General features: G+C 36.5%; 2 protein-coding genes and 1 pseudogene across 3 annotated transcripts; 1 reads left to right on the top strand and 2 right to left on the bottom strand.

The window, feature by feature from the left end:
- Positions 1–205: 205 nt before the first annotated feature.
- On the bottom strand, positions 206–5,362 carry LOC120210602 (annotated as a pseudogene).
- A 166-nt stretch (positions 5,363–5,528) lies between these two features.
- Positions 5,529–9,559, top strand: LOC120210611 (protein ADP-ribosyltransferase PARP3-like). Its single transcript, XM_039209310.1, is given in 19 exon segments — positions 5,529–5,534; positions 5,636–5,713; positions 5,715–5,935; positions 6,014–6,209; positions 6,297–6,410; positions 6,520–6,577; positions 6,677–6,746; positions 6,860–7,034; positions 7,124–7,257; positions 7,345–7,582; positions 7,682–7,809; positions 7,890–7,966; positions 8,061–8,221; positions 8,307–8,516; positions 8,613–8,715; positions 8,800–8,882; positions 8,968–9,111; positions 9,197–9,379; positions 9,453–9,559. Coding segments are annotated over 19 exon segments (2,448 nt in total). The 3' UTR covers positions 9,522–9,559.
- Positions 9,560–10,675: 1,116 nt separating this feature from the next.
- Positions 10,676–11,478, bottom strand: LOC120211934 (zinc finger A20 and AN1 domain-containing stress-associated protein 3-like). 2 transcript variants are annotated; one of them, XM_039210410.1, is made up of 2 exons: positions 11,300–11,478; positions 10,676–11,201 (listed from the first exon to the last, which is right to left on the bottom strand). In XM_039210410.1, the coding sequence occupies exon 2, from the start codon at positions 11,191–11,193 to the stop codon at positions 10,690–10,692; it is 504 nt and encodes a 167-aa protein (XP_039066341.1). In that variant the 5' UTR covers positions 11,194–11,201; positions 11,300–11,478; the 3' UTR covers positions 10,676–10,689. The 2 variants fall into 2 exon arrangements, with proteins under 2 accessions (XP_039066341.1, XP_039066334.1); XM_039210403.1 differs by having other exon boundaries at positions 10,676–11,208.
- Between the last annotated feature and the right edge of the window lie 872 nt (positions 11,479–12,350).

A 12,350-nucleotide genomic window follows, 5' to 3' on the forward strand; every position in this document is an offset into this window, starting at 1 on the left:
TAGCCTTGAAACGAAAAAAAGAAGGAAAATTGCATCAAAAGATAGCTATGATTTTCTCTCATGTGTTCATATCACATTCTTCACAACCTTTCCGTTTCTTCCCCTTCTTTTCTGATTTTTAATAATATGGTTAGCGAGATAAGGGGTTCGTGGTGATGGCAGAAAGACAAGGTAAAGCCATTACCAGGAACATGAAGAGGCTGAGTCACTCACTCTTAACAGCTCGTTAAATGTAGCGAACGAACATCAAGGAAGAACGGAAGCCTACTGTGCCAAGCATCAAGAAGAATGCATAGCACATGCAGGCATTGTAGCCGACAACGAATGAAAATTGCAATAAGCCACTCATGCTTGATCTTGCGTAGAAGTAAATACCATAAGCAAACATGAAAATAGAGGTTGATCCCCCACACAGCACAGATCTGCATCAAGCTCAACAACACCACAAGTGTTTGCAATGTTATGGCAATGCAAGGGGGAATTAGGATAAACAAAGAATGATGCACTTATTTCAGATAATGAAGCTCAGACACTTTAGCTGGTTCCAGGGAGCAGAGAGTGAAAGAAATGAATGGAAAAGTTTCCGACAATAAAAAGCATTATTTCTTATTCATTAAACCCTCTCATCTGTTTGCTCCTAGAATCTAAATAGATACAATAAAATCCAACAAAGCTGGTACTTATTTATTCATTTATTTTTGTACAGGGTGGCCACTATTGAAGAAAAAATATTTAGAAGTATTTCATTTCAATATATGATTTTCTGATAACTTAAAAGAACCAGCAGATTGAGATCTTGCAGCCAGTTTTAAACACTGATCAGTTCTAAACTATGTTACCTAGACTCAGGTGTAATGGTCAGACATGGGTATCAAAACGGATATGTTCAGTTTTCCCAAGATTTCCACCTTAGAAGATCATATTCCCGTACCCATGTTAGAGTATGTCTTGGACATGGGTATTTGAAGGGGGGGGGGGGAAACGAAGAGATGCAGTGACACAGGTCCTAAAAATATGTAGGCAGGCAGCAATAATAGCAAGATCTTGATCTATGATATTTCATATTACAGTGACAGTTCTACATATATGAAGTAAAGAAGCTCAAATACCAACCTTCATTAACATGCACGTAGTTATGTTCAGTGTGTGTATTCATATGCATTAACATCCATGTACATAAAGTTGCAAGGGAACATACCTCCACCACCATTGATGATCTTCCACAGATAGCTGAATATATGTCAAACCAGGATGAGGATGATGAACATGATAAACAAAATGCTGGGAAGAGTGAATATCCTGTATCCCCACAAGCTCGCATATAAATGTTGTAACTCGAGGACAATGGCACTAAAAGGTAAGAAACCTCCAAGAAACATCTGGCAAGGAGTTTTCCGGTACCATGCCAATGGAGGAACCTCTCTTGGGTATCTTTTTGTAGCACAAGGTGACTGAAATTCAGACCTAAAGCGGTATCCTATCACCCCACCCAACACAAGCAATGGAATGGTGAGAAAAGTGTATATGAGAATAATAACCATGATAGTGCCGAAAGGGAGTGCGGCTGTTTCCCCATAAGATACAGCAACCACATTAAGGATGGAACCTATCACAAACAAGGGACCAGAAAACATGATTCCAGCCAGGAGGACACTCCTTTCCTGAAATTGACTCCTTTTATTTAACAAACAAGCAAAAAAGTTCTTCAGTGTGTGCAATGTTAAATTATCATCCAGTTTCAGCAAACTGACAGTGGAAGGAAGCCGTGAGTACCCAGTAACCACGGATGTCAGAGAATATAAAATGACAAGCGCAGTGCAAAGTGTTCCACGATTGTACGGATAAAGGACACCACGGCAAACCAACACAAATAAGCAGCAAAATCTGAAAGGAAACACAACATTGTTAAAAAGAAAGGATAACTAAACACAGCATTAGACCACGAAAGTCAAGAAAGGGCGGCGAGTTTTTGAATCTAATTTGATTGGAAAACTAATCCTATAATGGCAATTCTTTTGAAGTATCGTAAATATGTAATACTAATTCCATAGTGAAGGCACCCAATATGTAAGCATAAATAAGTTGTTAAGGCAACTGGAAAAGGAATGCAAAAGGAAGAGGAAAATAAAGAATATGAAGGTAAACAAGTTTAGTTTAATTAAAAATATACCAGTAATCAGCAAGAGGCATTAGGTTCCCGTGCATGTATCATACCAATCTTAAGTCATTAGCCAACTGCCAACCCCACAAAGTGGAGAAGACTCTGTTAATTATTCTTGTTGAACTTATCAGATATCAACTAGTATAAATAAAAACAAGATGCCAAACACTTGGGAGAAAATCAGTGAGGAGCTTACAAGGTTAGAAGTTTAGTACCCATGCCCATGACAGCACAACAAGGACTTATTTCGAGGATATCTAAATACTTCACCATGAATATATTTCCAACCAACCTCCTTGTCTTCTTCTTTGTCATCTCCAGTTGAAAATCTGATATTCATGCATTGAACCTTAGCCTCAAAGTATAAAACAAGCAATACTATAGGTCTAAAACAAGTTGACATTGTCAACAATAACATAAGGAAAATTACGTTCTCAAGTCATTCTTCAGACGTCGCCTGAAAAGCAAGGCAAGTAATCCTATCAACAGCATAATAGTGATAAATAAGTTGATGAATGAAAACCAATGAATTTTCTGGTGAAATGGGAGGGAAGAAGCCCTTGAATATCTATCCATTCTGGTATCAAAGGCAGCTGACGTTGTATTCCAGGTAACTGAATAAGTGAAATCAACATCAATCCCAGCATCTTCTGTTATATCAACAACACGATTTGGGTCACCAATTGCATGTACTTCTATAACATGGTTTCCATTATAAAGCACATCAAACTCTACATGTTTGAACAGAAAATACTTGGGTGACTTGTCCTCAAGTGTCCAACTGTAATCTTCAATTTTCCCAACAAAACCCCAAAATGGTAGATCATCTTAGTACATCTGAAAGTAAAAATCGTTAATTACAGCATCTCTAAATTTTGCGACATCATCTCCTTCAAGCTTCTTGTGACACAATGTCTCTGCAACTTTGTTCTCCCGGAAGTTCAACTTATATAGAGCACTAGTCAAACGATCACCACTCAGAACTTCCCCGAGGGACTCCTTTTGTATTACAGGACCTGCAACACACAAAGTGCGAACTTACAACTCCAAACTCCACAAGCTCAAAAATTGGAAGAGATGAAACCTCAATGCTACCATTTAACTTTTGGCAAAGGAAAAAAAACAATAAAACAGTGGAGGCAGAGGCACAGGAAAAAAACATTTAAGTGATAATATTGTGAGTTCCACAATGTAACTATAAGATCCCAGAGCCAAGAATCTAGAGAGACTTGGTTTAAAAACTTCATCCACAGTGAATGTAGGATAATTTTATTTAAAACAATTTTTAATATTACAACTTTAGAATTTAACTGAATGTTAACAAATATTAATTTCAGATTTCTAAAGTTTATACATATGAAAATAGTTATGAAATTCTTCACCATGCATAATATCAAACTTAAGAAGTAATTCCGATAATTGTTGCTAACCTGGACGGAAAAATGGCAATTCATAGTATTGGTAAGTCTCACTGCAAAACAATAACAGTTTGGGAGTAAAATGTAAGACCAGAAGGACTTAGTAGATGGAAAAGGAAATGGAAATTGGAAGTTCCAAGTAAAAGTGGCCATTGATTTCTGCTAAGAACAAAATGTAAACCTAGAACCATAATCATTTATCTCTCTCCCAAGTCCCAAGGCAGCGTGTTCCAAAGAGTTGCAATAGTATAGGTTCTAGTTCCACCCCAAGAGCAGTTAAAAGATAACCAATCTAACAACCAAGCGGCTAAGTGCTAATTACATAAAAGTTCAACATTCTCAAATTATTAATAAACTTTCAGTTATTAGTCTTGTGTTCTTCAAAATGGTAGCGTATTTAGTTATTTTAACCATTAAAAATCTCTAAAATCCCTTATAGTGATTTGAATTGATATCTCAATAACCAAAACACCAAGAAGATTCGAATTTTTCAGTATTGACCGGCAACTAACATAAATAACAAGGTCATTGCCTAATTATAGTTCAGATCCTATCCTTCAACATCCTTGTACAAAGTAACTACTACACTTTCATAACCCAAAAGTCTTTTAGATACAGTTGACTTAACAAATTGAAAAGCAAACGCTGACCCATCACAATGTATTGATTCCCACATCAGTTAAAATAATACCCATTGCTTAGAAACACGTAACAAACTGAATTCCCAATAAAAAAAATTGAAATTTCAAGTAAAGATTGAGTTTTTCATTGTTCTGGGTACCTGGGATTGTCGAGGGGGCCAATTTTATTGACAAATAAAGGGACATGATCTCCTACATTGTAGCAGTGATTGTTTGGTGATGATGCAACAATAGATCGTAGAATTGTTAACAGCGGTAATATTAATATTAGACTGCGTTTAAAAGCTTCCATTTTACTCATTGCTTCCCAAGGCTGAAGACTTCGGAGACAGAGCCGGGAATCGAACGGAAGCTGTTGAATTGAAAGACTTTCGATTTATTTATTGCTGCTTTAAATGCATCGTTTCACTTCTTGTGCGTCGACAAACGCTGCGTTTAGAACTATTTTATACTAAATATAAGCTACCCTTATTTTTAAGGATTATTAAACAATGAATTTTTTTTTTCAAATTTGTATTTAATTTTTTCTCAAATCATATATATATTTGGAAATTTGTTAAATTAATAATATTATGTATGCATTACTTCTACAACTAGTTAAATTATTAATATAATATTAACCAATCAAATAATTAATATTGTTAGATAACTTTAATTTGATTTTAATATCATGTTACACTTAATGAAATACGATTCAGAGTTTTATATATGTGATGCTTTTTTGAACGTGTGTCGTGTTTATATTATCTCGACATTTTATATCGAATAAAGTACGTATTTAATTACCTAATTATTACTTTAATTTAATGCAGCATTTTGGGTCTCCCACCTCGCAAATTCCAGGTGTCAGTCCAGGAAGATAAGGAGCTGCCAAGTAGTACAAGGGTAAAACCATTGAATCTGAAAAGGTTAGATATAGACTGCACACATTAGTAATTGCATGTAATAGAGAGAGTTGAGACAGAAGCCAAAAAGTACCTGTTGAATCATATACAGTTTAGATCACCACCCGTCAAAGGTTTAGCTTGTGAGAAATACCCATTTTGACACGTGGCGTTGAGATCCTTTGCATGAGAACAGATGTTCTGTTCTTGGGAAGACAGAACAGAACAGAACAGCTTAGAGACGTGAAAGAATTCCATGTATGTCGATGCATCTTTATATAGTACAGGGTTGCTGGCGTTAGAAAAGAGTGTCACATTAAGGTTTTTTATGTTCTTTGGAAAATCCATACTAAAACTCTAGTTTCTTTCAGATTTAATTTGAATCTGTAGCATTTATATTGAGGCTAACAGAGGAGGAAAAATCATGAAGGTCTGTTGCAGATTTGTTGTTTTGACTTTTGAGGTCTCGTAATGATGGGTCTAATGGCATACATAAGCTTTAACCTCTCTTTTTTCTTTTAATTTGTGAAGATTCATGAAACAAAGTCTCATGCTCATGGACATGGAACCGGTGACGAAGAGAAAATCATGACAAGAAAGCAAAAAGGCAGAGCAGTTGAAAAGTGATGAAGGAAAGGAATCTCCAAAGAAACCCAAGATAGAGGCTGGTAATGATCAGTATGAAGAAAAAACCACATCTGATGTAGCAAACGAATTTGAAGAGTTTTGTAAAGCTGTCAGAGAGCACTTATCTATTGCACAAATGAGGGAAATTCTTGAAGCTAATGATCAGGATTCATCTGGTTCTGATGCTTCAGTTGCCATCAAATGGTTAGTCTATTTTCATGCAAATAATTCATCAATGAAATCACCCAGAGCTTTAAATATATATATATATTATGTTGGCAGCCTTGATATGTTGTTCTATGGACCACTGGAGAAGTGCGAAATCTGCAATGGTGATTTGGAGTTTGATGGCAACCGCTATTCTTGCAAGGGAACTTATAGTGAGTGGTCTTCTTGTGTATACAAAACGAGACGCCCCGCAAGGAAGCAAGAACCACCCAAATTGCCTGATTCTGCCCTGAATTCAGCTGTTGCTGATGTAAATTTCCCTGATTATCTCATTGATTTTATGTTACAAATTTTAATGAACTTCACTAAGCTCTATAATTTCTTCTTCTTCTTATAGTTACTAAACAAGTACGAGGACCCGAGGATCCGGTCTCATCGGTATGTAGGAGTCAATGACAAATCTTTCTTAGGAATGATGATTTCCCTGATGGGCCGTCTTAGTCGCACACATGTATGAGAAACCTTTTCAGTTTAGATATTGCTGAGTGCTGACCCTTTAAATCATTCTTCTTTGACTGAAAGAGCATTAAATCCTTCACGTTGTAACTCTTCTAATGCAGTAATACTGGAAATCCAAGATAGAAAAACATGGAGGAAAAGTCTCTAACTCAGTCATTGGTAACCGTTTTCACCACTGCAAAACGTCTGACTTTATGATGCCTCCATGTTCTCTTGTTCATTGCTTTGATAAAACTTTGTACAACTCTTGGGGGGCAGGTGTAACTTGCTTGGTTGCTTCTCCTGCTGAACGAGAGCGCGGTGGCTCATCCAAACTGATAGAAGCAATGTGAGTATATATATATATATATATATGTGTGAGAATCATTGTGACATTGAAATGATTTTAGGGTTTGGAAGTCTTAGTAATTAGTTTGAATGAGAATGGATGGAACATTTCAGGGAAAGAGGGGTACGAGTGGTGAGTGAAACTTGGTTACTCGACAGCATTGAGAAACAAGAAGCACAGCCATTAGAAGCTTATGACATAGTTACAGATCTTTCTATTGATGGCAAAGGAATTCCGTGGGATAAACAAATTCCTGACGAATCAGCACTTGAATCACTTTCAGCAGAAGTATGTCATTTTACCTCACAGAAATTTCTGGGTAGTTTTTTGAAAGAACTAGATGGTTTATCTCAATTCTGTGATTTAATTGCTTGCAGCTCAAGCTATATGGCAAAAGGGGAGTCTACAAGGATACCAGATTGCAAGAGCAAGGTGGCCAAATCTTTGAGAAAGATGGAATATTATACAACTGTGCCTTTTCACTTTGCGACCAAGGACGATCCATTAATGAGTAATCCACCGAGTTCTTTTATTGATTCTATATCAATAATACAGTAGCTCTATTGCAGTTACTGATTTCCAAGCTTCATTTGTATAGGTATTGTATTATGCAACTTATCAAGGTACCAGACGGTAATCTCCACTTGTACTACAAGAAAGGGAGAGTGGGTGATGATTCAAATGCCCAGGAGCGACTCGAGGAATGGAAGGACGTAGATGGTGCTGTGAAAGAGTTTGTTAGGCTCTTCGAGGAAGTAACAGGAAATGAGTTTGAGCCATGGGAAAGGGAGAAGAAGTTTCAGAAGAAGCCACTGAAATTCTATCCCATAGACATAGTAAACATCCCTTAATTCTCTGATTCTATCCAATTATATTGGTTTTTTTCTTTTTCTCACATGATATCTGTTTCTAATTGGTTTCCTTGTATCCATAAGGATGATGGAGTCGATGTGAGATGTGGAGGACTCGGCCTCCGGCAGCTAGGGGTTGCAACAGCACATTGTAAACTTGAGTCAACTGTTGCAAACTTCATGAAGGTTCTTTGCAGTCAGGAGATTTACAAGTATGCTTCTTTCAACTATTGCCATAACCCATGCTCTTTACAGATATCAGATTTAACCTGTCCTGTACTTCACTGGACAGGTATGCATTGATGGAGATGGATCTAGATGCCCCTGATTTACCAATGGGGATGCTTTCTAATATTCATTTGAAAAAATGTGAGAACCCATTATTTCACCCTTCTGCCTCCTGGTTAACTTCTTCCTATCTTATTTATTTCCACCATGCCTTCAATATCATGGATTTAACCAGGTGAGGAGGTTCTACTAGAGTTTGTTGAAAAAGTGAAATCAATGAAGGAATCTGGACCAAAAGCGGAGGCAGTTTGGTTGGACTTTAGCCAAAGATGGTTCACTCTGATGCATTCCGTCAGGCTCTTTATCTTCAGGGACTATCAAGAACTTGCTGATCATGTGAAATCAGGATGCCTAACATAAATACCTACTCTTTTTAGCTCCATTTTTTTCTTGCTACTAAACCATGGCTTGAATTTTCTAGTGTGCAGCATCATTCGAGTGTGTTCGAGACATTGTTGTGGCATCCCATGTTATTGGACGTATGGGTGAAGATACCCTTGATGACTCATTGTCTGATAGATACAAGAGAATAGGTTGCATAATTTCTCCAGTGGATAATGATTCAGATGACTATAAGATGATCCTCAATTATGTGGAAAAAACTTATGAACCTGTCAAAGTTGCAGACATTGTAAGCCGCACACCCGGGATTTGCATATTTTAGCTCAATTTTGATCTTTCATTAACTTGCTAACAGAGAATTAAATACTTGGTGGATTTTGGTCAGGAATATGGTATATCAGTTGAGAACATCTTCAGTGTGGAAACGAAGGAAGGTCCCACTTTTGATGAAGTAAAAAAGCTACCAAACAAAAGACTCCTGTGGTGCGGTAAGTAAGACCGGTCCTTTGGACACTTTTCTTCTGCAAGTGTGGATGAGTGATCGTTTTTCGTGCTTGATGTAATACTTCCAGGTACTAGGAGCTCGAACCTGTTGAGGCATTTGCATAAAGGCTTCCTTCCAGCTAGCTGTTCTATACCGGTTCCAGGATACATGGTAAAAATGAACGTTAAGCTATAGTTCATCACATTAAGGTCTAAATGCTATTCTCTCAATTGAACATTCGAGTTTTTCTTGACAGTTCGGGGAGGGCATAGTTTGCTCTGATGCTGCAGCAGAAGCCGCCAGATATGGCTTCACCGCTGTAGACAGGCCAGAGGGGTTCTTGATTCTCGCTGTGTTTTCACAAGGCGAAGAAATCATCGAGCTCAAGAACCCACCTGAGGTATAACTACGGGTTATGTTTCAGATTCTACTTCATTCTATCACTATGAAATTCTGAAGTTCCCTCACTGAACTGGACAATACAGGATACAAACCGATTGGTAGAGAAGAAAGTTTGTGTGAAGGGATTGGGGAGAAAGAAACCAGATGAATCGGAGTTCATAGATTGGAAAGATGATATCAAAGTCCCATGTGGTCGTCTGATCCCTTCAGAACACAAGGATAGCCCTCTGGAATACAATGAGTACACGGTCTACGATCCCAAACAGGTATGTCTCAAGAGATTCTTTTATCGGTAAATCGTTGAGAAGTCTGCTAAAATTATGTGTGTCCTGTAAACAGGTGAGCATGAAGTTCTTGGTGGGAGTGAAGTATGAAGAAAAAGATGCAGTGATTGACACAGAGGAATGAAGGTGGGGGAGGTCAAAAAAGGTGTTTCCTTTTGTATAGTTGGAATATGGGATGGAGGGAAAGATGGGATTATCTTATGGGACATGTTGAGGGCTCTTCTTGTACATAATCACCTGGCAGATTAAGAATCTTAATAGTAGATCAAGTGATTCGAGGTGAGAATTTTCTATACAAAACACATGATTACTGGTTACTTATGTTGCTCGCAACCGCGTTCGAAAATGAAAATAGCATAACAGAGCTTTCCGATCAGAAACAGCGAAGGCATTAGGCATGTTTGGCAGAAGGTGATTTGCCAAAGCCAGATACACTGATTTGGTCACAATTTTCCCAATGCAATAACAGCTTGCATTCCGGATGAGCAATGAAACATAGAACCATACCCATTCTTCCAATGTCTTCCCTGTTTCATCCACGAATCGTTTGGCCGAATAGTATTTCGCAATCCTAGCACATAAAATATCAAAACGCGGATCTGTTACCAACAAATGTGCATTGTGAGATTGGATGACATTAGATCAAAACAATTTTTCAGTAAATAATGTATTCGATGAAGTTAATAATCGTTTGTTATTATTATTTATTTATAATCACCAATTATTGTAGATCAATTAACATCAAATATTATAAAAATTATGATAGTTAAATTAATTTCTTTCACAAAATAAGATTGAAACCTTTCTTATTATTCAAGAAATTTAATATTTTATTTTATTAGATTAACTGATTGTTGGTAATCTATTAATAGAATATTAAATTAATTATTTAAGATAATAGAATATAAATAAGAGCCAGATTATTGTCAAATTCCAATTTTTTGTTTTTGATATTCAGCTAAACCATAATTCATGCAATGTTCGAATTTCAAAAATACCGGATCTAAAGTTATCTTGACATAGAATCGATCAACTTATTTCCTTTCTATATTTGTGGGAAACTATAACCAAACCATTCCATGTAACATAAAAAATTATAATAATTTAAGGAACATAAAAATAATGCCATTTATATAGGGAACAATAACCACCACCATCTAAAACTAGTTGACCGGCCGGAGAGATCAAATGATCAATCTAAATTTCATCAATTTATCGACGATCCAAATTCTGGTATTTTGAAAGATACACCCTCCTCCCCTTTTCTTTTTCTTCAGTAATTTTTTATTTATTTATATTTTTTGAAGCTTCTCACCCTTAACAAGTGGGTTAGCTTTGGCGATTTGTTGCTTTCCCATCCCTTTGAAATCAAAAGTACAAGCATGTTGTTCAGGGTACCTATGGATCCCGCAAAACACCATCCCACACCTGCACTTGAACCCCGTGAGCCCCAAGCGTTTCTTGCAACTCAAGCATCTGTTCTGTTTGACCTGAACCGGCTCTTCCACCAAGGCCGTTTGCTTTGTTTCCGCCGTTGGTTCCTCCTTCGCCGCTGCTAAGGATACGGTTGACGTTGATTCGGTCGTTGAAGGTGATGGAAACGAAGAATAAGAAGAAGACGCCGTCGAAGGAACGAAAGTTTGATTAAAGGCTTGTTTGGCAGAGGAAGATTGTTGTTCTTTGAGCTGAAGATCGCGATAACATTTAGAACAAAGATTTTGAGTCGCTTGGCTTCCAAAGAATCCGCAGTTGTTTGCACATAATTGCGGAGCTTGGCATCTGTGTTCTTCCGCCATATCTTTTTCTATCTCGTAAGAAAGAAAATATTTAATAAAAGGAAAATAAATAAAAAGCCACAGATTCGGTACAAAAAGAACCCAGAAAGATCGACAGAAAAATCACCTGCGACGAGAGTTTCAGAGGAAAATACAAAACCGAAATCTTCTTATAAACAGAAGGGAAAGAAGAAAGAAAAAGTAAACAAGGGAAGGGAAGGGAAGGGAAAGGAATCGCTCTTTTTTGTGGGGGAAGAAAAGAAAGAAAGGGGAGGGATTTGGCCGAAAATTCCACGCACTTTTCCTTTTACCGGGGCTTCTCTACTTTGCATCCAATAAATACAATAAATATTACGCATTAAAATTAACATTTACCAGAAGAAGAAAAAACATAAATTAAAACAGCCACAATTTCGGGTGGATGTTAAACTACGTTAATTATGTCCTCTCTTTTGTTTTCTTTAATAAATATAAATGCATTCTTTATTATTTTCTATACTTTTTTTTTTTTGAAGTGGTAAAATCTTATATTCCAATAACATCATCAATAACAACTTATTTGATACAATTAGGTTCATCAAAGTAAAATCAAACTGGATTGTTGGAAGTCAGAACCTTCTCTACTTTTTTTTTTTAAAGTGATAAAATCTTATATTCCAATAACATCATCAATAACAACTTGTTTGATAAAATCATGTTCATCAAAGTAAAATCTTATATTCTAATACCATCATCAATAACAAATCTTATTTTCTATACTTAATTGGGAGTTGGGACTCCAAATTGGACCAAAATCGAGACGGCCAAATCAAAACATTATGACGTAACGTTGCTCCGGAAGTGGGTCCAGTTTTATCTCGTAATAAATTGATACGATAATGACAATGGAGAAATTTCAATCCGTTCTCATTTTTTAATGGGCATTCCATGTTTGTATTTTTTTAATAAGTATTATATTAATATTATTAAAATTCTGTAGTTTTAAAATCATTTTCATATTTAATTTAATTTAATTATATTCACATCATGTTTGATATTGTCGAATATACAAACCAGTGAAGAATGAGGTAATAGAACATGTATAATTTTCAACCAACGAGAAAAAATAAAAATCTTTTACCAATTCTCCTCCGGACACGTGTTTGGACTAGCAGTGTCCAACGTCGTAAACCCACTCT

The sequence above is a fragment of the Hibiscus syriacus genome, unplaced genomic scaffold (assembly GCF_006381635.1).
Source record: "Hibiscus syriacus cultivar Baekdansim isolate YM2019G1 unplaced genomic scaffold, ASM638163v2 tig00000715_pilon, whole genome shotgun sequence".
NCBI classification, from domain to species: Eukaryota; Viridiplantae; Streptophyta; class Magnoliopsida; order Malvales; family Malvaceae; genus Hibiscus; species Hibiscus syriacus.

Coding starts and splice junctions, on each gene's coding strand:
- LOC120211934 (XM_039210410.1), bottom strand. CDS start 11,193: ATGGCGGAAGAACACAGATGCCAAGCTCCGCAATTATGTGCAAACAAC.